The 27,818-nt window shown below is 43.5% G+C and overlaps 1 protein-coding gene across 8 annotated transcripts in view; it reads right to left on the bottom strand.

Moving 5' to 3' along the window:
• Window positions 1-26,242, bottom strand: part of ulk4 (unc-51 like kinase 4) — a 702,256-nt gene extending 676,014 nt beyond the window's left edge. For 6 of the 8 annotated variants that reach the window (XM_072283788.1, XM_072283790.1, XM_072283793.1 and 3 more), the window contains exons 1-5: window positions 25,917-26,242; window positions 17,935-18,095; window positions 17,616-17,715; window positions 6,642-6,781; window positions 2,298-2,457 (exon numbers count right to left, since the gene is read on the bottom strand). In XM_072283788.1, coding sequence (XP_072139889.1) covers window positions 2,298-2,457; window positions 6,642-6,781; window positions 17,616-17,715; window positions 17,935-18,072 — 538 coding nt within the window. In that variant the 5' untranslated portion in view covers window positions 18,073-18,095; window positions 25,917-26,242. Of the gene's footprint in view, window positions 1-2,297; window positions 2,458-3,787; window positions 3,830-6,641; window positions 6,782-17,615; window positions 17,716-17,934; window positions 18,096-25,916 lie in introns of those variants that run through there. The other 2 variants (XM_072283789.1, XM_072283796.1) reach the window with 2 other exon arrangements.
• Window positions 26,243-27,818: the final 1,576 nt, after the last annotated feature.

Raw genomic sequence — 27,818 nt, 5'->3', positions numbered from 1 at the left:
ATTCCACATGGTAGGCTTATTCAGAAAGTCAGAAGGCATGGGATCCAGAGAGGTTTGGCCAGGTGGATTCAAAATTGGCTTGCCTGTAGAAGGCAGAGAGTCGTGGTGGAGGGAGTACATTCAGATTGGAGGATTGTGACTAGTGGTGTCCCACAAGGATCTGTTCTGGGACCTCTAATTTTCGTGATTTTTATTAATGACCTGGATGTGGGGGTAGAAGGGTGGATTGGCAAGTTTGCCGACAACACAAAGATTGGTGGTGTTGTAGATAGCATAGAGGATTGTCAAGGATTGCAGAGAGACATTGATAGGATGCAGAAGTGGGCTGAGAAGTGGCAGATGGAGTTCAACCCAGAGAAGTGTGAGGTGGTACACTTTGGAAGGACAAATTCCAAGGCAGAGTACAAAGTAAATGGCAGGATACTTGGTAGAGTGGAGGAGCAGAGGGATCTGGGGGTACATGTCCATCCCTGAAAGTTGCCTCACAGTTGGATAGGGTAGTTAAGAAAGCTTATGGGGTGTTAGCTTTCATAAGCCGAGGAATAGAGTTTAAGAATCACGATGTAATGATGCAGCTCTATAAAACTCTGGTTAGGCCACACTTGGAGTACTGTGTCCAGATCTGGTCACTTCACTATAGGAAGGATGTGGAAGCATTGGAAAGGGTACAGAGGAGATTTACCAGGATGCTGCCTGGTTTAGAGAGTATGCATTATGATCAGAGATTAAGGGAGCTAGGGCTTTACTCTTCAGAGAGAAGGAGGATGAGAGGAGACATGATAGAGGTGTACAAGATAATAAGAAGAATAGAGTGGATAGCCAGCGCCTCTTCTCTAGGGCACCACTGCTCAATACAAGAGGACATGGCTTTAAGGTAAGGGGTGGGAAGTTCAAGGGGGTTACTAGAGGAAGGTTTTTTTACTCAGAGAGTGGTTGGTGTGTGGAATACACTGCCTGAATCAGTGGTGGAGGCAGATACACTAGTGAAGTTTAAGAGACTACTGGACAATTATATGGAGGAATTTAAGTTGGGGGCTTATATGGGAGGTAGGGTTTGAGGGTCGGCACAACATTGTGGGCCGAAGGGCCTGTACTGTGCTGTACTATTCTATGTTCTATGTTAAAGAAAGTGTGTTTGGATGGTAACATGAGTAACATAAAATAAATAAGATTTGCTAGGCCACCTGAAGATTATTATTAATAAATTTAGTCATGTTAAACTGTAAAGGGCAGATTTTAGTTGGCAAGCAATTTGGTCTTCTTATTAAATCCATCTTTTGCCCTGAATATAGAAGATTTGTTATAAATCGCAACAAATCATCAATCTAAATTTTGAGTTCCAAATTTTATAACGGCTGCAATTTCACCAACCTGAATGCTGCATTTAAGAGAAATTAACTCTTTTATTTAACTTATTGTTAGAAATGGAATTTAGTAAGTACAATTCTTTAGAATGCTTATTTAACTATAACAACAAGAAGTTTTGTGGGATACTATGAAAGTCATCAGGCTCAGATAACCTACATAACAAATACTCCACAAGGAGCAAATGCATAGTGAGATTCAGTTCAGTTTCAATGGTGTCCAAATTTCTTGCCACATTTCAAGTAAACCACAATTTCTGCTGAAGTCTGCTTTCACAATAACTCAGCTTGGCAAATACTTAAACTTAAAGGATAGGCACTCTCTGTTTTGAAATACTCAGTCTCAAATAGAATGACTGCAGAGCTTATACAATATCCCTTGGAGTTCCTTTACAGATAATCCCTGCATTACAGTGGAATCACATTTTCAGAAAACAGTCTATTTCACAATTCTCCAGAAAACAAAGTTACATTATATCCGCATGCTCCAAGAAATGTGGGTTGAAAAGGAAACTGTGGAGACTATTTTATCCCCGAATAAATTCCATGAGAGTGAACCTATTCAACATCTCAAGCTTTGGGTAGTGATTTCTGAATCCTATAAGGGCAATTTTCAGTGATTAGAACAGCCATAACACAGTGCCTGTATTCAAAAGGTACAACAAGAACTGTATGTATGGCCAATAAACAAAAGGATAACATCATGCAAACAGCATGATAAACAAAGGGCAGTAACCTGAAAGTAACACTGTGGTCCCCCCCACAGTTGTTGTCTAGCCTGCTGAGTATTCCACTATTTACTGTATTTCACGGTTAGCTATGATTGGACAACCGCATCTCTTATGTCCCAAGTTTAACAGGGAATCTCAAGTTTTCCCATCACCTATGAAACTTATTAAGACAGGAGGTTTTTTTTTTAAAACAAATTGTTACCTTGAGTTCGACTTTTGGGTTTTTTCTGTGCCTCTTCATTACTTTCACTTACATCATCATCTGTGCCAATCAGTGCAAAGAATTCCTCTAGATTCTCTCCTTCTGCCTTAGCAAGACTGAAGTTACTGTACTTCAGAGTGCCTGGTCCATCGACCAATATCTACAGAAGAGTATCAGAAATTTCAAGAACATAATAATGTAGTAGGTGTAAAATGTTTTTGTAAAATGTCCATAAAAACAACTTTTGTGCCACATAATGATTTTTATAGCCATGAATCAGACAAACCAGTATTTTATATCCTCTTAGAGCAATAATTCCCAAAGGGGCCAGTTACATGTCCTAAAGGGGCGTTAGAGGGAATAGAAGTCATCAGGGGAGGAGTTCAATATTCTTGGGGGAGCGGGTGGTAAGCGGCACCTTAACTTGAGGCATGAGACCTGACCGACCGTTAGTAGAGCAAGCACTTCCAAAATAAAAGGATGAAGCACTGGAACACAGGAAGGGCCACAGGTCTGCAGGCAGTGAGCACTCGTCAGCACAACGCATCTGAAACTCAGCAATCTCATCCAACCTTACCAACCAAACAGACGTTATTGGGGGTGCATAAATTAGCAACCAGGGTGCCCAACGGTTCTCCTTGACTTGCGGCACAGAATGAGTTCATGCAATTTAACAGTTGGTAAGTTAAGTACGCCCTCTTAACTTTCTCTACAGATCTATGAAAACAGGTTGCGCACTGATACAGTACTGGCCGGAACCAAATGGTGCAATTTGAACCTGGTGAACCTGCCAACCCCAAGGATTCCTCTTGAGGTGTTCAAAGCGACCTTGGCTTCATATGTGCGGTCAAGAACCATCTTTGAGGATTATGATACCTTAGATGATTGGTCAATCACGCTGACTAGAACAGTATAAAGGTAGCTTGCCGAACACCAGCTCTGTCCTAACTAACATTCAGCTTCCAATCTGAATCCTTGTCAACATAATTTTCGCTATTGTGATCTTCTACATCTTCGCCTCGCCTTTCCTCTGTGTGCAGCTACCATCACTCTAACCGTGTCAACTCGCTTCTGTTGTCAACATCCGACAGGCATTCCCAGTTTGTGTTAATTTTTTATTTTAATTTAACCCCGTTAATGAATAACGAAGCACCCTCTATGTGTCTGAAGTGGTTTTATTCTGATCCTGTTAGATCAACAACGCCACATGCATCTTATTTGTAATACTGTGCTATCTAATGAAGCCATAAAACCATCAAGTTTGTTGGAACACTTTTGTAAAAAAAACCCCCTAAAAATGCTTATGGTTTTATTCAATTCCAGAAGATGAAAGAAGCATTTGAAAAGCGTGGCACACTCAAGTCATTTGCCAAAAAAGCCAAAAATGACCTTGATAGTGGTCTCATTGCTTCTTAGAACATTTCCAAAATGCTAACAAAGTATACAACTGGTAAAAGATTAATAATGCCTGTTCTATCAGAAGTGCTCACCACTGTGCTCAAAATGGATACCAGGATTTTAGTATCAATTCCTCTGAGTAATAACTCTGTAGATCGTCGTATGACAAAATGATGAAGACATTGAGTATTAACTACGCCCAGATCTACAAAAAAAAAATAGAATTTGGTATACAAATGGATGAATCAACTGTGTGAGACAACAAGGCATTGCTGCTGGCATATACACGGTTTATCAAAAATGGAAAAGTTTATGAAAAGATCCTCTTTTGTAAAAATTTAAAATCAAATATCAATGGAAAACCAATCTACAACAAGCTCAAAATGTATACTGAGGATAAAAGTGTTCTGATTTGGAACATAATTTCTTGTGCAGCAGATGGAACACCATATATGACAGGTCACCATGCTGATTTCGTGACACTTATGAAAAAGAAATTCCAAGTTTGTTTGTAATCCGTTGTGCAATTCATCGTCACAATCTCACAGCTAAAATCCTCAGCCAGCGACTTTTTTTGAGCATGACTCTTGTATTATCTGCTATCAACAAAATTAAAGCTCATCCATTCAATAGCAGGATATTTCACCAGTTATGCCAAGATAACTATGAAGAGTTTGAACGCTTGCTTCTTCACACCGAAGTGCATTGTCTGTCAAAAGGCTGCTGCTGAAAATGTTTCTTTGGTCTTTTTGAAACTGTGGTTGAATTTTTGCTCAAAGTCGACAGGAGCTTGGGAAACGAGATTGAACTTCTACATGGATATGTGGCATACTTAGTTGATCTGTATGACAAAACAAACATTCTAAATATGAATCAGCAGGGTGAGAATTTTAATTTAATCCAGGCAAAAAGTGCAGTGTCCACTTTTATTGGAAAATTGTAAATATAGGTAAGCAAAACATTGGGAGAAGAATGTTCTTACAGTTTCCCTGCATGGAAAGTTTGGCACTCTCTTTCATAGACAGTGATTTGCAGGAGTATTGCTTCCACCTGCAGCAACTGAAGAAGGATCTTCAGAATCGATTCAAGTATTTGAATGATCTGGAAGTTCCGAACTGGGTAATTAACCCATTTCTTTGCAAGATGGAAGAACAGGAAGAGAGCTTGCAAGAAAAAATTATCGAATTTCAGAATAATGAAAAAGCAAAATTGCTTTAAGAATCAAACAACAGGAATACTGCAGATGCTGGAAATTCAAGCAACACACATCAAAGTTGCTGGTGAACGCAGCAGGCCAAGCAGCACCTCTAGGAAGAGGTACAGTCGACGTTTCAGGCAGAGACCCTTCGTCAGGACTAACTGAAGGAAGAGTTAGTAAGAGATTTGCAAGTGGGAGGGAGAGAGGGAGATCCAAAATGATAGGAGAAGACAGGAGGGGGAGGGATGGAGCCAAGAGCTGGACAGGTGATTGGCAAAGGGGATATGAGAGGATCATGGGACAGGAGGTCCGGGAAGAAAGACAAGGGGTATAGTCAGAGGGACAGAGGGAGAAAAAGGAGAGTGAGAGAAAGAATGTGTGTATAAAAATAAATAACGGATGGGGTACGAGGGGGAGGCGGGGCATTAGCGGAAGTTAGAGAAGTCGATGTTCATGCCATCAGGTTGGAGGTTACCCAGACGGAATATAAGGTGTTGTTCCTCCAACCTGAGTGCGGCTTCATCTTTACAGTAGAGGAGGCCGTGGATAGACTTTAAGAATGTCGACTTTTGTGGTATGTGACTACAGTATCATACAAAGTTTCCTGGTCTTTCCATCCTCCTGACTTGTTGAAAGAGGCTTTAATGCAGTGAACCATATATTCACAAAAAAAAACAGAAACCCCTTGGATATTGTTACATGTGGGGACTTAAGGCTTTTGCTGTCACAACCTAAACCAGATATTTCAACTCCTGATAAAAACCATCAAGCTCAAGGATCACATTGATAGCGAAGCTGCTGTACAGCGCACAAGTACTGTGTAACCTAGGTTTAAAAGGCAAATAAAAATTTAAAGCAGAATCATTTTTATCATGGTAGCATATGATAGACATGTTCTTACACAATGGGAGTGCCAAAAAGTATATTGTGCCTAAGAGGAACATTGGCAAATATGAAGGTGCTTTGGGGGGGTGGGGGGGGGGGGTGTTGGGCTATAAAAGGTTGGGAAACACTATCTTAAAATTTTTACTTAGGTCTAGCATATAACAAGGTCATGACAGTAGCACAGCAGTTAGTGCATCACTATTATAGCTCTGAGGGTTTCAGAATTTCGGTACCATACTATAAGGAATCTCTGTACGTCCTCCCCATAGAATGCATGCGTCTTCTTCAAGTCCTTCTGTTTCATCCCACACTCCAAAGACATACCAAGTAGGTTAATTGGTCATTGTAAATTGTCCCATTAGGTTTGGCTTTATCAGGTATGTCAGGGTTTGCTGGGGTGGTGTAGCTCAAAGGGCTGGAAGGGCCCACACTGTGCAGAAAATAACAAAATGTCAAACTGCATTTCAGAAGTACAAGTAAGAGGGAAAAAATAATGCCCATCAAAGAAGATATTGAGAGGAATGCCCAAAACCTTTTTGCTTTGGTTAATTTATCAACACCTTTAAAAAGATAAAGTGACTGATAGAATGAATAAAGGAGGGAATTCCAAAGTGAGGGTCACAGGACAATTGAAAATGTGACTATTAATTCTGAGATTCAAGGCAAAATGTGGAAGGTATCCAAGCCAAAGCTAGGTGGACTGTCAGGTTAACAATCAGTCTTTTGTGGAAACAAAATCTGGCCATTTCATTAGGGATTGAAAAAAACTCCAGCATAAATAAGGTCATTAACAAAAGAAATCATATTTATTTTCTAATTATAGCTCTAATTAACTCATATATAATTCAAAACTGTCCATTTACCTTAGCAGGATTAAGATCACCAAACACGATGCCCAACTCATGGATATGGTGTAAACCCATTACTAGATCGATACCAAACTGTCTAACAACATCCTCATGTAAGTATTCATCTTGGGTGATAATCATTGCCAAAGAACCTCCTGCAATAGGCACAACAGACTGGATGCAGCAAAATCAAAAATGAATACAACACACATCTTTGAGTAAAAACTGAGAAGAGGTAGAAATACTCAACAAGTCAAGCAATATTTGTAGAGATAAAGGTAGAATTAATAACAGGTGGCTCAGTCATTAGGTGATAGGACAACAACTTGAAAAGTTAACTTTTTCTGTCTCTGGACTTGCTAAGTAGTTCCAGCATTTTCAGCCTTAAGTTCACATTTCTTAAACCTACAGTACTGTCTTAGGCACACATATTGCTAGGGTGCCCAAGAGATTTGCACAGTACTGTATCCCTCAATGTCGACTGGAGAGCGAGCTTGTAAATCTGGCAGGAGGAAAGGATGTTGGGAATGGCGAGGCTAGAATGCTGTGGGAGGGATGTGGGACAGGTGCCAGAAAGAGTGCTAGGGGTGGGATGGGAAGAAACAGATGCAGACACACCCAGCCCTGAGACACCAAACAAGGTCATTTGATTCCAGACAATTGGTTTGTTGATCACTGCAGAATATCGCTTCCCACTTCTTCCATTCTCCCCGCCCCCCCCTCCCGTTTTCCCAACCATGATTCCCCTCTCCCTGCCCACTTCCCACGCTCAGTCCACAACAGGTTTATCATCACTCATCAATGTCATGAAGTTAGTTTTTTTTTTGCGGCAGCAGTACAGTGAAATACATAAAATTACTACAATACTGTGCAAAAGGTTTAGGCTCCCTTGACAAGGACTTTTGCACAGTACCTCATATTGAATCTTGAATAAATCTCTTCAAATGAAATAAAACTCAGAGGGGAGGAGAAGATGGCAGCGCGTGCAGCTGCTCCGAAATGATATTGTATTTGTGAACTAGGTACCGTGCACAATCCTGATTTGATGGAGGCAGCTGTAAGAAGCATGGCGGAACATCTGGAGAAACTTCTGAAATGCCCGGTTCGCTGCCACTGCTACTGTGCGATCGAGAATCGCCGGAGGGGAAGGCTCCAAATCCTCGGCTTTGCCTATTGCCGGGGCCGGGGTCAAAGCGCTCAGCAGAGACGGTGCTCGGTGTCGGAGGGCTGGTCGGAGGCTCGAAGTTTTCGGACGGACTCAAGAGTCGGCTGTGGTTGGGTGCTTCCAGGGTGCTGCATCGGCAAGTTTGCGGTGTTGGAAGCTCATGGCAGGAAGAGTTTTTCTTCCTTCTACCGTCTGCGTGAGGTGATGGGACTTTCAAGAAACTTTGAGACTTTTTTTTTACCGTGCCCATGGTCAGTTCTTTATCAAATTACGGTGTTGCTTTGCACTGTTAGAAACATAGAAACATAGAAAATAGGTGCAGGAGTAGGCCATTCGGTCCTTCGAGCCTGCACCGCCATTTATTATGATCATGGCTGATCATCCAACTCAGAACCTTGCACCAGCCTTCCCTCCATACCCCCTGATCCCCGTAGCCACAAGGGCCATATCTAACTCCCTCTTAATTATAGCCAATGAACTGGCCTCAACTGTTTCCTGTGGCAGAGAATTCCACAGATTCACCACTCTCTGTGTGAAGAAGTTTTTCCTAATCTCGGTCCTAAAAGGCTTCCCCTTTATCCTCAAACTGTGACCCCTCGTTCTGAACTTCCCCAACATCGGGAACAATCTGCTTGCATCTAGCCTGTCCAATCCCTTTAGGATTTTATACGTTTCAATCAGATCCCCCCTCAATCTTCTAAATTCCAACGAGTACAAGCCCAGTTCATCCAGTCTTTCTTCATATGAAAGTCCTGCCACCCCAGGAATCAATCTGGTGAACCTTCTTTGTACTCCCTCTATGGCAAGGATGTCTTTCCTCAGATTAGGGGACCAAAACTGCACACAATACTCCAGGTGTGGTCTCACCAAGGCCTTGTACAACTGCAGTAGTACCTCCCTGCTCCTGTACTCGAATCCTCTCGCTATAAATGCCAACATACCATTTGCCTTTTTCACCGCCTGCTGTATCTGCATGCCCACTTTCAATGACTGGTGTATAATGACACCCAGGTCTCGTTGCACCTCCCCTTTTCCTAATCGGCCACCATTCAGATAATAATCTGCTTTCCTATTTTTGCCACCAAAGTGGATAACTTCACATTTATCCACATTAAATTGCATCTGCCATGAATTTGCCCACTCACCCAACCTATCCAAGTCACCCTGCATCCTCTTAGCATCCTCCTCACAGCTAACACTACCGCCCAGCTTCGTGTCATCCGCAAACTTGGAGATGCTGCATTTAATTCCCTCATCCAAGTCATTAATATATATTGTAAACAACTGGGGTCCCAGTACTGAGCCTTGCAGTACCCCACTAGTCACTGCCTGCCATTCTGAAAAGGTCCCGTTTATTCCCACTCTTTGCTTCCTATCTGCTAACCAATTCTCTATCCACATCAATACCTTACCCCCAATACCGTGTGCTTTAAGTTTGCACACTAATCTCCTGTGTGGGACCTTGTCAAAAGCCTTCTGAAAATCCAAATATACCACATCCACTGGTTCTCCCCTATCCACTCTGCTAGTTACATCCTCAAAAAATTCTATGAGATTCATCAGACATGATCTTCCTTTCACAAATCCATGCTGACTTTGTCCAATGATTTCACCGCTTTCCAAATGTGCTGTTATCACATCTTTGATAACTGACTCCAGCAGTTTCCCCACCACCGACGTTAGGCTAACCGGTCTATAATTCCCCGGTTTCTCTCTCCCTCCTTTTTTAAAAAGTGGGGTTACATTAGCCACCCTCCAATCCTCAGGAACTAGTCCAGAATCTAACGAGTTTTGAAAAATTATCACTAATGCATCCACTATTTCTTGGGCTACTTCCTTAAGCACTCTGGGATGCAGACCATCTGGCCCTGGGGATTTACCTGCCTTTAATCCCTTCAATTTACCCAACACCACTTCCCTACTAACATGTATTTCCCTCAGTTCCTCCATCTCACTGGACCCTCTGTCCCCTACTATTTCTGGAAGATTATTTATGTCCTCCTTAGTGAAGACAGAACCAAAGTAATTATTCAATTGGTCTGCCATGTCCTTGCTCCCCATAATCAATTCACCTGTTTCTGTCTGTAGGGGACCTACATTTGTCTTTACCAGTCTTTTCCTTTTTACATATCTATAAAAGCTTTTACAGTCAGTTTTTATGTTCCCTGCCAGTTTTCTTTCATATGTTGTAACTATATGTTATAATTATGTGGTTTTTGTCAGTTTTTCAGTCTTGGTTTGTCTTGCATTTCTGTGATATCATTTTGGAGGAACATTGTATCATTTCTTAATGCATGCATTACTAAATGACAGTAAAAGAGGACTGCGTATCCTCATAATCTAATCTAATAATATACTTTAAAATGCTCTAGGAAATGGAGGAACATCATTTTCGTATTCCAGCTTTTATATTCCTGCTCCTTTCTATCAACTACTTGAAATCCATGTTTTGGTTCTGTTCCACTTACTTCATCTAGCGCCTTTTAACTTCATGTATGTCATTTGTAACTCTTCTCAGCTTCCTCTTCTAAAGAAATCAAGCCGATCTTAATCCAAAAACTTCATCATCCTTGGCAACATTATTTCAAAGCAATCTAAGATACCAAAGATTAGACCTTTCCCATAATGTTCTGCCTTTGATCATCAATACCAAATTCCACCTTGCATTCTCCACCAGATTCTGACATACGATCTGGGAAAGAGTCAGGAAGAAACACGGACAACAATGCAAAGAAAGGAGTTTGTTGACTCCGGGTCAGCAACCATCAGAAGAGGTTACAGAAGATAAGCATGGTGAAATGCCTGTGCAGGTTTAAGGGAATCAACTCATCTTTTTTAGGAGAGAAAGGGGCAATCACCGAGCTGGTCAGAATTGCTCCTGGAATTTGATCAGGCCACATGTTTGTACTATGCCTCCTACAGCTTTCTTTCACCCCTGGTGAGCCTGAAGTCTGGAGCAAAACTAGGTGCTATTCAGATGGCATCATGAATGAGTAGTAGCTTTTAAAACTACGGCCAAAATTATGCACTAACACTCAGAAATTCAAATTCAATTATTTGTAATGTACTAAACAGGACTTTACAAACATGTCATGATAAACGACATGATTTGTGTTAGGCACATGGCCAAGTGGTTAAGGCGTTCGTCTAGTGATCTGAAGGTCGCTAGTTCGAGCCTCAGCTGTGGCAGCGTGTTTGTGTACTTGAGCAAGGCACTTAATCACACATTGCTCTAGTGTCTGTGCGAGGAGTGGCACCCCACACAGACTTCCAATCTGCGCCTTGTAAGGCATGAAAATGCCTGACGCAGGCCTCTCATGGTCTGAGTCGACGTTCCCTCCCTCCCCATGATAAGCAAATAATTCTTATTGCAGTTCTCTGTTATTTCTATTCCGGGTGACGTTAATCCTATGGCCATTGTGAATCCATGCCACAGGATTGACTTCGACAGCACGAAACTACTGTGCTGCACCAGTGGTTCTAGGACCACCTTGTAAAGGAAGCCTTTGAAATAAAACTAGAGAAATAGAGTTTTAACAAAGGTGAAGGTCTCACTCCAAGTAAGAACCGGAATTGACTGTAAAAATGATGCAACATCAGAAATCTGATTGGATGAGGATGACCCAATCAGAAGAGGCGGACAATGGAGATCTATATACCTCTGAACTAGACATGCCTAGGCATACCTGTAACTGGCTAGAAGCCAGAGAAGAGTTTATTCGTTATCTGTGCTGGGAAAGCACTAGATCCTTTCTCATGTCATGATGAAAGTAAAAAAATAAGAATCTCTTACTATCAGTGGTTTCTCAAAATATCTTAGACAATAAATACTCTAAACAACAGCCTTATTCCTCAAACATTTTTCCCAGAAATTGATGACAGAAATTATGAATGGAGTTTATTGTTGACTCACCCCCCACTATATAACAAAAGATCCTGGGAAAAGCAGAATTTCAATTAACCAAACTGTCTTCCTTAACCTTGGAAACAGTATGTCATGAAACAATCTTAAGCAGATGAAAAAGGGGATAGAAAATATCATACATGATCTGATAGTTCGGTATTGTTGAAACCTGACTATTGTTAAAAGCATTGCTATCCTCAACTGTCTATTATCAGCTTGTGCCCGTGAAAAGGCTACACCCACCTATACTACATCTATGCTAGAGTAACCCTCCTGCCACTTGGTGAGGCCCCAAAAGTGGCCAGCGTTAATAGCAAAAAGGCCCCAGCAAGTGCCAGTGACTAAGCGCAGCATCGCGGGCCCACAGTCTGGGTGAACACCAACTGGATCCGTATACTGGCACTGAAAACTCTCCTAGCACCTCTATCACAGGTGGACATCAGATAAGCCTCTAGTTTAGTCCCTGTTGGCACTCACCAATCTTAAAAGGTACGTCATAGAAAGCATCCTATCTGTGTGCATCATGGCTTAGTGTGGCAACTGCTCTATCTGAGACGACAAAGAAAGTACAGAGAATTGTAGAGATAGCTAGTACATCATGGAGCACAGCCTCCTTTCCACTGTTATAAACCACTATACAGTCCCCTTATACAAGATAAACTCCTGACCTCACATTGCCTGACCGCACTGCATTTCTTTGTAAATGTAACCAACATTTTATTTAGTATTCTTATTGCCTTTCCCTTATACACTTCAGTGCACTCATATGATGAAATTATCTGTTTACATGGCATGAAAAACAAAGTTCTTGTCTTTTGAAGGAGTTTTTGCATCAATGATAAACCTCACACACTGTCACATCATATGTTGCAGGACTGCATCGTAAACTGAATGTCAGTCACCTTGTTTGACTTTTAAAAGTTGGGGATTGAACAGTTGAGTAGTTTCAAGTTCCTGGTGCCAACATCTTTGAAGATCTATCCTGGGTCCAACATACTGATGAAATTACAAAGAAGGCACAACAGCAACTATATTTCATTTGGAGCCTGAGGAGGATTAGTATGCCACCAAAGACACTCACAAATTCCTACAGACAGACCATGGGGAATATTCTAACTGGTTGCATCACCATCTGGTATGGAGAAGCCCCGGGTTCAGCAAGAATAGAGAAAGAAAAGATGAGTAGATTTAAAAGGTGGGGGGAGAGGGAGGGGAGAAACACAAAGTGATAGGTGAAATCAGGAGGGGGAGGGGTGAAGTAAAGGGCTGGGAAGTTGATGAGTGAAAGAGATACAGAGCTGGAGAAGAGCGAATCTAATAGGAGGACAGAACATAGAATAGTACAGCACAGTACAGGCCCTTCGGCCCACAATGTTGTGCCGACCCTCAAACCCTGCCTCTCAAATAAGCCCCCACCTTAAATTCCTCCATATACTTGTCTAGTAGTCTCTTAAACATCACTAGTGTATCTGCCTCCACCACTGACTCAGGCAGTGCATTCCACGCACCAACCACTCTCTGAGTGAAAAACCTTCCTCTAATATCCCCCTTGAACCTCCCACCCCAGAAGGCCATGGAAGAAAGAAAAGGGCAGAGGAGAAACACCAGAGGGTGGTGATGGGCAGGCAAGGAGATAAGGGGAGAGAGGGAAAAGGGGATGGAGAATGGCAAAGGGATGTGGGGGGACATTACCGGAAGTTTCAGAAATCAATGTTTATGCCATCAGGTTGAGGCTACCCAGGCGGAACATAAGGTGTTGTTCCTCCAACCTGAGTGTGGCCTCATCGCAACAGTAGAGGAGGCCGTGGATAGACATATCAGAATGAGAATGGGACGTGGAATTAAAATAGGTGGCCACTGCGAGATCCCACTTCTTCTGGAAGAAGGAGCGCAAGCACTCGCCAAAGCAGTCTCCTAATTTACATCGGGTTTCACAGATATACAGGAGGCCACACAAGGAGCACCGGATACAGCATATGACCCCAACAGACTCACAGGTGAAGTGTCACCTCACCTGGATTGGAATGTTCAGAGTCCTGAATGGTAGTGAAGGAGGTGGTGTAGGGGCAGGTGTAGCACTTGTTCTGCTTGCAAGAATAAGTGCCAGGAGGGAGATCAGTGGGGAGGGACAATTGGACAAGGAAGTCGTGTAGGGAACGATCCCTGCGGAAAGCAGAAAGTGGGGTGGGGAGGGAAGGATGTGTTTGGTGATGGGATCCCGTTGGAGATGGCAGAAGTTCCGGACAATTATGTGCTGGACACAGGGGCCAGTAGAGTGGTACGTGAGGACAAGATGAAGTCTGTCTCTGGTAAGGTGGCAGGAGGATGGGGTGACAGCAGACGTGCATGAAATGGAAGAGATGCGGTTAAGGGCAACATGGATGGTGGAGGAAGGGAAGCTCCTTTCTTTGAAAAGGTAGGACATCATTTTCGCTCTGGAATGAAAAGCCTCATCCTGAGGGCAGATGCAGTGGAGACGAAGGAATTGAGAGAACAGGATGGCATGTTTACAAGTAACAGGGTGGGAAAAGATATAGTCTAGGTAGCTGTGAGAGTCCATGGGTTTCTAAGAGACATCAGTAGATAAGCTGCCTCCAGAGATGGAGTCAGAGAAATCGAGAAAGGGGAGGGAGGTGTCAGAAATGGACCAGGTAAATTTGAGGGTTGGGTGAAAATTGGAGGCAAAGTTGATGAAATTGACGAGCTCCGCATGTGTGCAGGAAGCCTCATCAATGCAGTCAGCGATGTAGCGAAGGAAAAGTGGAGGATTAACGCCAGTTTAACACAGATTGTTCCATGTAACCAACAAAAAGGCAGGCATAGTTAGGACCCACGCGAATGCCCATGACTACAGCTCTTGTTTGAAGGAAGTAGGAGGAGCCAAAGGCAAAATGATTAAGTCTGAGGACAAAGTTCCACTAGATGGAGGAGAGTGGTAATGGAGGGGAACTGGTTGGGTCTGGTGTCCAGAAAGAAACGGACAGCTTTGAGGCCTTCCTGTGGGGGATGGAGGTGTTTGGGGACTGGACATCCATAGTAAAAATAAGATGATGGGTGCCAGGGAACTTGAAATCACTGAAAAGATCAAGAGCGTGTGAAGGTAGGAGGAAGGAAAGGTCTGAACTTGGGGGGGGGGGAAGGGGGAGGATAAAACAGAATCAAGGTATGCAGATGAGTTCAGTGGGGCAGGAACAAGCTGAAACAATGGGTCCACCTGGACAAGCGGGTTATGGATCTTGGGTAGGAGGTAGAAACGGGAAGTGTGGGGCGCAGGAACTATGAGGTTGGTGGCAGTGGAAGGAAGGTACCCAGAGCTAATAAGGTCAGTGATGGTGTGGGAGACAATGGCCTGGTGCTCTTTATTGGGGTCCTATTCGACGGGCAAGTAAAAGGAGGTGTCTGAGGGTTGTCGCTGGGCCTCAACATGATAGAGATCAGTACACCAGACTACTAATAGCACCCCCTCTTATCTGTAGGTTTGATGGTGAGGTTACGATTAGTGTGGAGGGAGTGAAGAGCTGAGTGTTTGGAAGGAGTGAGGTTGATTGGAAAGAGGAGTGTTGAAGACTAGAAGGTTGATGTCCTGTCGGCAGTTGGCAATAAAAAGATCCAGAGCAGGCAGAAGATGAGGGTGGGGTGTCCAGGGAGAGGAGGAGAGTTGAGGATGGGAGAAGGGGGGTGATTGGAGAGTTCTTACCAAAGAAGTAGGCTCGCAGACAGAGGTGCCGGGAGAAAAGTTCAGCTTCATGGCAGGCGCAGAACTCACTGAGGTGTGGGCACAGGGGAACAAAGGTGGTGAGGCCCTTACCGAGGACAGAATGTTCTACGTCAGAGACGTGAAGACCCAGTATGGATGAGAGCTGGGATCAGAAGGGGGAAAGAGGTTGGTAGTGTCTGAAGAGAAGGGAGGTTGGGGTGTTCAGGAATGGTGAGGTGAGAGGAAGATGGAGTCTGAGGACCCAAGACCTGGCACTGAGACGGGGTTGAAGAATGGTGATGGGGTAAGGGGAGATGGAGGTCCAGCGGCAGCACATGAAGACCCGGGTGGAGGTCAAGGCTGGAGTCAGAGTTGGAAGTTGTGCAATCGGTACTTTGAAACTGTTCGAGGTCGTTGGAACCCGCATCGATAGCAGTGGAGTTCAGGTTTTGAGTCTGTTCTGGATCATTAGATTCGTCGAGGTCGGTAACAAGGGTCGTGGTCTGGAGATGTCCAGGCCTACCAGCATTGGAGACAGCAGGTTCTGTGGTCTGTAGCTGGACGATATTCTGACACTTGCAGGACATGAGAAAGTCAAAGAACCAGCAATTGAAAGCGTGGCTCCAGTGGAGGATAAAGTAGCGGACAGGTCTATTATAGGCGGTGGAGACAGAATCCCAGAGTTGTAGAAGTGACTGGGATAGGGACACCAGATATCTCCTCATGGCAGAAAGTGTCGCACTTAGAACGCAGTGGGAGAAGCAGTCAATTGAATGTGAATATCTGGGGTCCGCAGAGGGTGAAAATCGAGAAGCTTGACAACAGATTTGGAAGCCACGTGGAAAGTTGCAAACGCAATCAGTTCCATCATGGGTACTAGCCTCCCCAGCATCGAGGACATCTTCAGAAGGCAATGCCATCAAAAAGGGGTCCATCATTAAGGACCCCTATCACCCAAGACATGCCCTCTTCTCATCGTTACCATCAAGGACACACATTCAAAATTTTAGGAGAAGTTTCTTCCCTACTGCCCTTTGACTTCTGAATGGACAATGAACTCACGAACACTACTTCACTAATTTTCTTCCTTTTTTGTCCTCTTTTGCACTATTTATTTAATTTTTTCATGTCTATTTTTTCCTGTAATGTATAATTTTTTTTATTACGGCTGCCGCAAAACAACAAATTTCATGGCGCATACCAGTGATATTAAACCTGATTTTGACACTAACTACTTTGATGTAAAGTGAAGCTGTGACAAAATCATGAAGGAAAGCTACCCAACTATGTCAACTATTCAAGACAAACAAAAATGTTAAATTAATTACCAATCTCTCACCTTTCAAAATCTCATTAATACCTTAAACAGTATTTAGCAAAGGAAAGGTAGTGATGGGCATATTTTGTGTTACAGATTTTACAAAGCTAATGATCATTCCCTGTTTTCTTGAATGCATTCAGAGTTTAAACAGATATGCAAGTGACAAAATAAAGGTTGAAGATTACAAAAGAATTATATTAAATAGTTGATGGGGAGGAAGAAAACCTTCAATGACTTAATTAGTTTGCTTGAAAGTGACATGAGAAGGACAAGGGATATATTGAGAAACCATGGGAGTCTAGGAACACAGATTCTTGACATAGATAGCAGTTAAAAGGCAAACATAAATCTTGGCTTTAACAGCAAGGCAATGAATACAATAGCTGGGATTTATGATAGAATGATATACAATGCTTGCTAGGCTACAGCTCAAAGGTTGCCTGCCTGGAGAAAGATAAAATTATACAAGAAAGGTTACCAAGAAGATTTATGAGTACCTTGTCAGCACTGGAAAATTACAGCTGCAAGGAAACAATGATAAAGTCGGTTTCTTGGAAACAGATGGCGTTGTGGTGAGAACTAATTGAGGTGGACAAAATTATAGGGTGCTTATACAGAGTAAATGGGAAGGATTTACTTCTCTTTAACTAAAAGGTGAAAAAACAGAGAGCATAGATTAAATGTTTTTGATTGTGGAAAAACATTTCCACCCAGAAGTTGGTGAGGGTCTGCATCTCACTGCTGGAAAGGACCAGCAAGGCAGAAATTTCTCACCATATCTAAAAAGTACCTAAATAAGCCTTGACCTGGAGGATCATAGAAAGGATTAAGTTGGCTAACTTTCAACCAGTCAATCTGTTTTATGAATTTCTAACTTTTATTTCAATGATTTGAATTCTTACCTGTGCACAGCTCTACCACAAGCCATAAGTGATTGCTTGTCTCATACCACTCATGAAATAGTACGATATTCTGGTGTTCAATACCATGAGTAAGTCGTACCTATATTAAATACATATTTTAAAGTATTTACATTGTATAATATGAAAACCAAATACGAAGTATCTTATATAGTCATTACTTGTACCAATAAAGCAACACCTCAAACAAACTCAGTGATAGGCTTAATGCAAACCCAGGACAAACCTTCAAATTTGACAGATTTGCATATTCCTATGCAATCATAGTGCCTAATGAATGCAGGTATTATGAGAAACTCACCCTATTTGTGATCTCTGGCCTTTTTGATTTGTCAATACATAAAATAGCCACAAAATTAACAGTTCCCTTCCTTCTGCCTTTGTAAACAGTAGATTTATTTCCTTTTCCAATTTCTTCATAAAGGACAAAGTTTTCCATTTTGATAATTCTGAGAAAATGAACTGAAATTTTAAAAAAACACAATTACTCACATATACTCACTATTTACAACCAATATTCCATCACAATAGTTATTAAAAAGAGCATTTTTCCAAGGTGCTTTAGATACATTTAAAATAAAGTCAAAAATGAACTGGAGCTATTAGAAAAAAAAATGGACTAGTTTTAGGAATTGTCAGAATATGGGGAAAATCACCTCAAATCAGCATGAGAATGAGAAGTAGGGCCTGCAAGTGGTGACTCCAGAGTTGAGAGAAGCAAAAATATTACTAATTTAAACTCAAGCATAACTTCAAATTTTCAACATTAAGAACCGATAAACCAACTAACTGTCAGGGCTGAACGGCATGCAAGAACTACAAAACTGGATTAAAGCTGTAAAGATTTACGACAATGTGGCCAGGACTGGAGCATTATAGTGACAATGAAAGAGGAAGTCATGGTGCCATTCTGAAAACTGAGTTAAATTTCACAGTAAAAGACGAATAAGAGTGCTGCACCAAGTTTCAAAGTGCATTTATTATCAAAGAATGCTTAAATTATACAACCTTGAGATGTGTTTGCTTACAGGCAGTCGCAAATCATGGAACATGAAAGAACCCAATTTAAAAAAAAGACCAACCCCAGTACCCACAGAGAAAGAGAGAGAAAATGCAAAACAAATCATGTAAACATGTGTAACGTTCCGTTATATTAGCTCGTGTATGTCTCGGGGAAATCCCACCCAGCACCTGCCTCAACACTCCCCACAGGGTCGGTCGCCGCCCGAATCAATCCCAAACATCAATCATCAGCCAGCACACCCAGTAAATTTTAACAGGTACACTTTATAGATATTACTAATTCTATGATATTAATATACATTTGATACAGAGAGGAAAGTAATGGAAAAAAAAGGCGCCAACACTTATCAAAGTCCAAGTTTTTCACGCGCTACCGTTGGAGCTCAATCGAATCCGGACGACCACCCGAATCCTGTCGACTCACGGCTCGGGACCACCCGGAGTGATCGACTAGAGCCTTTCCACACGTCCGCCGTCCTCCCCGTCTCCTCGTCTCTCCTCCATCTCCCCATCTCTCCTCCGTCCTCCCCGTCTCTCCACCGTTCACAGTCATATGATACAGCATGGTATCGCATTTCCACCGTCCTCCTCGTCTCCCCTCCGACTCCCCGTCTCTCCGCCATCCTCCCCGTCTCTCTGCCGTCTCCCCGTCTCTCCGCCGTCCTCCCCGCCAAAAACCCCCGCACATCCGCCGTCCTCCTCGTCTCTCCTCTGACTCCCCACCAAAAACCCCGGTCCACGGTCATATGATACAGCATGGTATCCGAAAACAAAACGATACATGACCATCCATTGGTTAATAGCACCCTGCTATCTCTAATAACCCATGCAAATGTCTAGTTAGAGACTGTCTCAGCATTCCTCAGTATAACATAACAAGAGAAGCCATTTTAAATTTAACAAAAAGAAAGACCCCGTACACATGGCAACAACTGCAGCATTCCGAACCAAATGGAGTCCTGAGATGTCCAGGGCAGCCGGAAGTAGGCCCAAAGCCTCGGTATTCAGTTGATCATATAAGCAGGGCAAATCATTGCAAAGTTCACAGACACAAAGCACAGCAGCCAGGGGCAGTCTCACAACCTTAGCGTCACGGAGAGAAGAGCCCCAGTCTATCTGGGCCAGTGTTTAAATTGTCTGAACCTCCCAATAGGAACCAGGACCCACTGCCAGTGAATCACCCCGGGCCTTGATCTTGCTGCCAGAGAAGTTGTTCTCAACCTATCCAAATCAGCTTAATGCCCAGAGCGATCTAACCTTGCTCGACTCGCAACACCCTGCCTTTCTAGTCTATCTGGACCGACGTTTAGATTGCCCAAACAGTCTACTGCACCTTGCATCAGGACCCTGGCCTTGCTCAGCAAATCACTTTGGGGATAGAGGTACCACCTCTCAGTTGAGATTACCACACAGGGGAGTCATTCAGCTCATTGTTTCCATGCTGACCAAAAGTGGGCATTATCTTCATCCCACTTCTCATCTCTAGGCTTATAGTTTGTGGTTCTTCATTTCACCCAGGTACTTATAATGTGATTTGAAGGTTTCTGCCTCCACAAGTCTTTTATACAGTGAAACTCAAGACCATCATCACTTATTCAAAAAGTTTTTTCCCCTCGAGTTCCAATGCATTCCATCACCCCAATGTCCTGGCAATTAAATTTATAAGCAGCCTCATGTAAGGCACCTTGTCAAAAAGGCCTTCTGAAAATCAAACTGCACAACATCTCCTATGTCTATCCTGTTCATTATTTCTTCAAAGAATTTCAACAGATTTGTCAGGCAAGATCTTCCCTGAAGGAAACCATTGTGACTTCAATCTATTTTATCATGTGCCTCTAAATAGCCCAAAACCACATCCTTAACAATCGACTCCAACATCTTCCCAACCACTGAGGTTGACTAAATGGCTTATAGTTTCCTTTCATCTGTCTCTCTTCCTTCTTGAAGAGTGGAGTGACATTTACAAATTTCCAGTCCTCTAGAACCATGCCAGAAACTACTGATTCTTGAAAGATCATGATGAATGCCTGCACAATCTCTTCAGCTACTCTTTGAGAATCCTGGGGTGCACACCATCTGGTCCAGGTGATTTATCTACCTTCGGATGTTTCAGTTCCCTCGCACCTTCTCCCTAGAAATGGCAAATTCACTCATTTCTGCTCCCCGACACCACTGAACATCTGGCATACTGCTAGCATTTTCCACAGTGAAGACTGATGCAAAAAAGCTATTCAGTTTGTCCATCATTTCTTTGTCCCCCATTCTTACCTCTCCAGCATCATTTTCCAGCGGTCCAATATGTACTCTCATCTCTCTTTTACATTAGAAACTTTTGGTATCTTTTTAATATTATTGGCTAGCTTACCTTTGTTTTCCATCTTTTCCTTCTTTATGATTTGCTTTTTAGTTGTGTTCTGCTGGTTTTTAAAAGCTTCCCAATCCACTAATTTTTGGTCTATTATATGCCCTCTCTTTTGCTTCCATTTTGGCTTTGACTTCCCTTGTCAGCCACAGTTGCGTCATCCTGCCTTTAGACCAGTGGTCTCCAACCAACGGGCCGCAAAGCATGTGCTACAGGGCCGCGCGGAAACGATATGATTTGGCGATATGAAACGATGAGAGTCAGCTGCACTTTTCCTCATTCCCTGTCACACTGTTGAACTTGAACACCACCTCCCCCACCCCCGTCCACCAGTCCGCAAGAATATCGTCAATATTAAACCGGTCCGCAGTGCGAAAGAGGTTGGGAACCCCTGCTTTAGACTACTACTTCTTTGGGATCTATCTGTCCTACGCTTTCTGAATTGCTCCCAGAAACTCTAGCCATTGCTACTCTGCTCTCATCCTTGCTAGTGTCCCCTTCCAGTCATCTTTGACCAGCTTCTCTCTCATATCTTGTAATTCCCTTTACTCCACTGTAATACTGGTACATCTGACTTTAGATTCTCCCTCTCAAATTGTAAGGTAAATTCTATCATATTATGATCACTGTCTCCTAAGGGTTCATTTACCTCAAGCACTCCAAGCATTTCTGGTTCATTGCATAACACACCATCCAAAAGAGCTGAACCCCTAAATGGTTCAACCACGAGCCGCTCTAAAACGCCATCACGTAGGCATTCTAGAAATTCCCCCCTAGGGATCCAGCACTAATCTGATTTTCCCACACGACCTCAATATTACAGTACCCCATGACCATCATAACATTACCCTTTTGACACACAGGTTCTATCTCCAATTGTAATTTGTAGCCCACATCTTTGCTACTGTTCGGAGGTCTTCCATGAGGGCCTTTTTACCCTTGCAGTTTCTGAGCTCTACCCACAATAATTCTACACCTTTTGATCCTATGTCACCTCTTTCTAAGGATTTTGATTTCATTTTTTAACCAACAGTCATCCCTCCCCCTTTGCCTATCCTTTAGATACAATGTATATCCTTGGATGTTAAACTCCAAGCTATAATCTTCTTTCAGCCATGATTCAATGATGACCATGTTATACATGCCAAACTCTAACTGTGCTACAAGTTCATCCACCTTATTCTGTATACTGCATGTATTCAAATATGACACATTCAGTTCTGTATACATGACCCTTTTTGATTTTGTCCCCCTTTTACACTGCAACTCATCCTGTTGACTGCAACTTTGCCATATCATCAGCCTGTCTTTGCTAGCAATCTCACTACACACTGCATCTCCTCAGCCCTACACTGCGGTGTCATCCCCCCTTGCCAAATTAGTTTAAACCTTTCCTGAATAGCTCTAGGAAACCTGCCTGCAAGGATATTGGTCCCCCTCAGGTTCAGGTGTAACCCAGCCCTTCTGACCGAGTCGTACCTTCCCCAGAAGAGATCCCAATGATCCAGAAATCTGAACCCTGCCCCTCAGTTCCTCAGCCAGGCTCACTGGCATGTAGCACAGGCAGCAATCCAGAGACTACTACCCGGAGGTCCTGCTTTCAAGTTTTTTAACCTGGCTCCCTAAAATCTCTACAGGACCTCCTCACTTTTCCTGCCTATGTCATTGGAGCCAATATGTAGCAAAGCCCCTGGATGCTCACCCTCACCACTTAGAATGCCGTGGACCTGATCAGAGACATCTCTGACCTTGGCACCTGGGAGGCAAAATAACATCCACAGAATCCTGTCCCTATTCCTCTGACTATGGAATCTCCTATCACTAATGCAGTCCTCCTCACCTCTCCTCTTCTAAGCCACAGCACACGACTCAGTGCCAGAGACCCGGTTGCTGCAGCTACCTCCCCCCTTCAGGTCGCCCCCTTCAACTTCTGCCGCTTGAAGCAATAAGTGTCAGGAGGGAGATTAGTGAGGAGGAACAAATGGACAAGGGAATCATGGAGGGAGCGATCCCTGCAGAAAACAAACCAGATTCCCAACCAGGGGTCCTGGATGAACCATGAGATCCACAATCTACCAAAGGCCAGATCAGAGGCATTCAAGTCTGGTGACCAGGAAAGTTATGAGAGGTCCAGGTACAATCAGCAGAAAGCCATCCCACGGGTGAAGTGGCATTTCCTAACTAAGTCTGAATCGATGAACGGTGCTCAACAGTAGTAGCAGGGCTTGAACACTACCACCTCTTATAGGCTTAAATCAGGCGGCATAGGTGACAACAGGGCTTTGCTTCCAGATCTCAATGTCTTGTATCTTCGCTTTGACCATCAGAACATGGAGGAACCTTCATGAATTCCCACATTTCCTTGATGATCCTATGATTTCAGCCTCTGAGGCTGATGTGCAAGCAACCTTCAGAAGGGTGAACTAACAAAAAGCATCTGGCCCAGACAGGGTACTTGGCCAAGTAATAAAACCTGTGCTGATCAACTGGCTGGAGTGTTCACAGAGATCTTTAACCTCTCGCTTCAGCAGTCTGAGGTATCCACCTGCTTCAAGCAAGCTTCAGTTACACCGGTGCCCAAGGAGAATAGAAACATAGAAAACCTACAGCACAATACAGGCCCTTTGACTCACAAAGCTGTGCCAAACATGTCCTTACCTTAGAAATTACCTAGGGTTACCTATAGCCCTCTATTTTTCTAAGCTCCATGTATCCATCCAGGGGTCTCTTAAAAGACCCTATCGTATCCGCCTCCACCACCACCACCGCCGGGAGCCCATTCCACGCACCCACCACTCTTCTGCATAAAAAACTTACCCCTGACATCTCCTCTGTACCTACATATGTTGTAACCTGCCGTAATGACTATCCTCCCGTGGCACTTACATCCACAGTGATGAAGTACTTAAAGAGGTTGGTGAAGGAATGTATCAGCTCCTGTCTGAGAAGTGGCTTGCGTCAGCTCCAGTTTGTCTAAAAAAGCAACAGTCCACAGCAGAAGCCACCTCACTGGTTCTTCATTCAACCCTGGAACATCTGCACAGCAATACATCAGGATACTCTTTCTTGGCTGTAGCACAACATTCAATACCATCATACCCTCAAAACTAACCAATAAGCTTCAGGACCTTGGCCTCAATATCTCTTTGTGCAATTGAATCAATTTCCTCACTTGCAGACCCCAGTCAGTTCAGATTGGCAACATCTCTTCCACAATCTCCATCAGCACAGATGCACCACAAGGCTGTGTGCTTAGTCTTCTGCTGTACTCATTCTACACTTATGACTGTCTGGCTACGCACAACTCGAATGCCACATTCAAGGTTGCTACAAACACTGATGTCGTATGCTGAAACAAAGTTGGTGATGAATCAGCATATAGGAGGAAGACTGAAAATTTGGCTGATTGGTGCCACAACAACCACCTTTTACTCAATGTTGGCAAGACCAAAGATCTGATTATTGACTGCAGGAAGAGGAATCCAAAGGTTCATGAGCCAGTCCTCATCAGAGGATCAGAGATGGAGAAGGTCAGCAACTTTAAATTCCTCAGTATTCTTATTTCAGAGGACCTGTCCTGGGTTCAGCAGTTAAAAAGAAAGCACAGCAGCACCTCCACTTTCTTATGAGTTTGTGAAGTCTCGGCATGACACTTAACACGAAGAAACTTTGATAGGTATGTCGTGGAGAGTATATTGACTGGGTGCATCACAGTCTGGTATGGAAACACCAATGCCCTTGAATGGAAAATCCTACAAAAGGTAGTGGATATGGCCCAGTCCCTCCCCACCATTGAGCACATCTATATGAAACATTGCCACAGGAAAGCAGCATCCATCATCAGGGACCCCCACCACCCAGGACATGCTCCCTTCTCACTGCTGCCATCAGGATGGTGGTACAGGAGCCTCGGGACTCACATTACCAGATTCAGGAACAATTATTACTCCTCAAACATTAGGCCACAGAGAGGATAATATAGACTTACTTTCAAGGGTTCTTCATCTCACGATCTCAATATTTATTGCTTATTTGTGTATTATTATTCTTTTTTTCCATATTTGCAGAGCTTGTTGTCTTTTGCACACTGGTTGAGCACCCACGTTGATGTAGTCTTCCTTTGACTCTATAATGGTTATTATTCTATTCTGAATTTATTGAGAATGTCCACAAGGAAATGAATCTCAGGGTTGTATACAGTGACACATATGTACTTTGATAATAAATTCACCTTCAATTTGTAGAACAAAGATTGGGGTGGAGGAGGTAAAGAGATGTTGGTGACAATGTCCTTGACGATGGCGCAAGCTACAAATAATTATGTTTTAAATAAGGAGGGTCACAGGGTAGCAGATGAGAACAGGAGGAAGTCTATCCTTGGTAAGGCAACTGGAAGACAGGGTGAGCACGGCTGTCCGGGAAATGAAGGAGACGCAGGTGACGGCCGTATCAACGGAAGAGGAAAGTAAACCCTATTCTTTGAAGAAGAGGGACATCTCCGATGCTTTGAAGAACCAACTATTTGGTCTGTAAGTCTCACCTCATCTTGAATTGTTCCTAAGCTCCAAAATTTGAAATATCTCCTTTCTTGAATCATTTTTCAGTTGCACTGTTCTATTTCAGTGTTTACTGGTACACATGACAGCAATGGTAATTAAAAGAAAACGATCTGTAAAATCCAGTTAGAGGGCTCCTATAATCTGCCTGCAGGAACTCATTCCACTTTTCAGTCATGTCACTATTGCTACAAAGTGCATTACAAATTCTGATCACTCTCCGACCTCCCCAAATGCTTGGCAAAGCCTTCCGTGCTCTATTGGGTGAATGTAAACATCCAGCCACAAAATACCATCAGAAGCCTCTCCAGTGAGACGATCAATATTTGTTCCACAACTAACCTTAAACACAGCAAGCCCCAAAGTACTCAAGAGTTGTTCCAAAAGCAGGACCAGCATTACCAGAGTACACAGTACACCGTACTGGTTAGGGTTACGGTCCTTCGGCCGTCACTCATGCTCTGTCCCCCACCATCCGAGAGAGCGAACAGGGACCCCTCACCCCTCAGCCCTCAGCCCTGCTTCTCCCTCCTCCTCGCTGACCAAGGAAGCCCGACCGCGGCCTCGGTAGACGGGGCCCGATTCAGAGAGCAGATGCCCGCCGGAGTTCGGCCCCCATCAGCCGGAGCCCACTCACCACCGCCGACGCCGCACAGACGCGGCCCGGCCCGGCCTCCAACGGCCGGAAGTGCGGGCAGCCAGGACACTGGCTGCGACAGGAGGGAGAATAATCTCACCGTACACTCGGTTCCCGGCCTTTAGGCCCCCCAGTTTCCATCACTCCGGCCTCCTCTTCAACAATAATTGCTTACTGTTTGGTTGTGGGTCATCACTTGCCGGTTTCACAAGGCTGGCCTCTGCTGGGCTGCGTTTTCAGGAGCGTTTTCCCCTCACCGTGTGGAAGAATGGCTCCATTCCGTGGTTACAGCTGAGGCCGTTGCCCCGGTAACCGAGGCCGGGTACCGTCATTGAAAGCTCCGGCCTCAGGCATTACAGCTTTTAAATCTGCCCACTTAAAAACATGTAGACAGTCATGGTGCTGTAATATAAATGGTTTAAAGTCAAACATCACGGTGGGCAGTTTAAATGATTCGGCGCGGGGCGAAGACTAACAGAGAGACGTGGCCTTCAGCACATCAAGAACACCCACCATTATTTACAATAATCCTACTCCATCCCATTTTATTCTCGGCGCAGGACCCTCAAATTCCCGTCCCTGGATCCTTCTAAACACCTAAACACAGAGTCATCGAATCAAAGAGCACTGAAACTTCAACTCAATGCCAATCTTTTTGCCCATCGACACTAGTCCCATCTGCTCACATTAGGACTACATATATCCTTTCTATGCCTGTCCAAATGCTCCTTAAACATAGTAAGATTCCACCAGCTTTTCTGGCTATACATTCCAGACATCAACCAATCTCTATAAAAAAAAATACCTCAATATTCCCTTTAAAATCCCTAACCCTCACCTTAAAACAATGCCATCTTGTTTTTGATACATTTATCATGGGTAAAAGGCTTCCCACACAGATGGCAATTCAGAGTGTCCAATTAGGTGTATTAGATGATGAGAGGCATTGATCATGTGGATAGCCAGAGGCTTTTTCCCCAGGGTTGAAATGGCTAACACGAGGGGACGCAGTTTTAAGGTGCTTGGAAGTAGGTACAAGGGGATATCAGAAGTAAGTTTTTCAGGGAGAGTGGTGGGTGCGTGGAATGCACTGCCAGCAACAGTGGTAGAGGTGGATACAATAGGATCTTTTAAGAGTATAAAATTTTATATCTTTTAAGAGCTATGTGGTAGGGAAATTCTAGGCAGCTTCTAGAGTAGGTTACATGGTCGACACAACATTATGGGCCGAAGGGCCTGTAATGCGCTGTAGATTTTCAATGTTTCTATTAACATATCAAATTGCCTGTGTGTGGAGAAAGCCAAAGCACCCAGAGGCAACCCAGGGCAAACATGCCAAACTCCATAAACAGCACCCAAGGTCAGGACTGAGTCTCTGTGAGGCCCAAACAATCTCATCCCTTACCTCCCAGTCTCAGATATATCTCATTACGTACATTAGATTTTACCAATTTTTTATCTACTAAGACATCATATTTCTCAGCTTTTGTGATAATATGTTCTAGAATTGCATCATCTCCCTCCCGGATATCTCCAGCAACAATGTCTTTTTCCTCAGTGAATACAGAAGAGGTATATTAATTTCAGACCTTGCCCACTTTCTGTGG

This window comes from Mobula birostris, chromosome 19 (assembly GCF_030028105.1).
Source record: "Mobula birostris isolate sMobBir1 chromosome 19, sMobBir1.hap1, whole genome shotgun sequence".
Taxonomy (NCBI): domain Eukaryota; kingdom Metazoa; phylum Chordata; class Chondrichthyes; order Myliobatiformes; family Myliobatidae; genus Mobula; species Mobula birostris.
The sequence above is the reverse complement of the archived record's forward strand: the minus strand, read 5'-3'. Positions and strand labels throughout refer to the sequence as shown.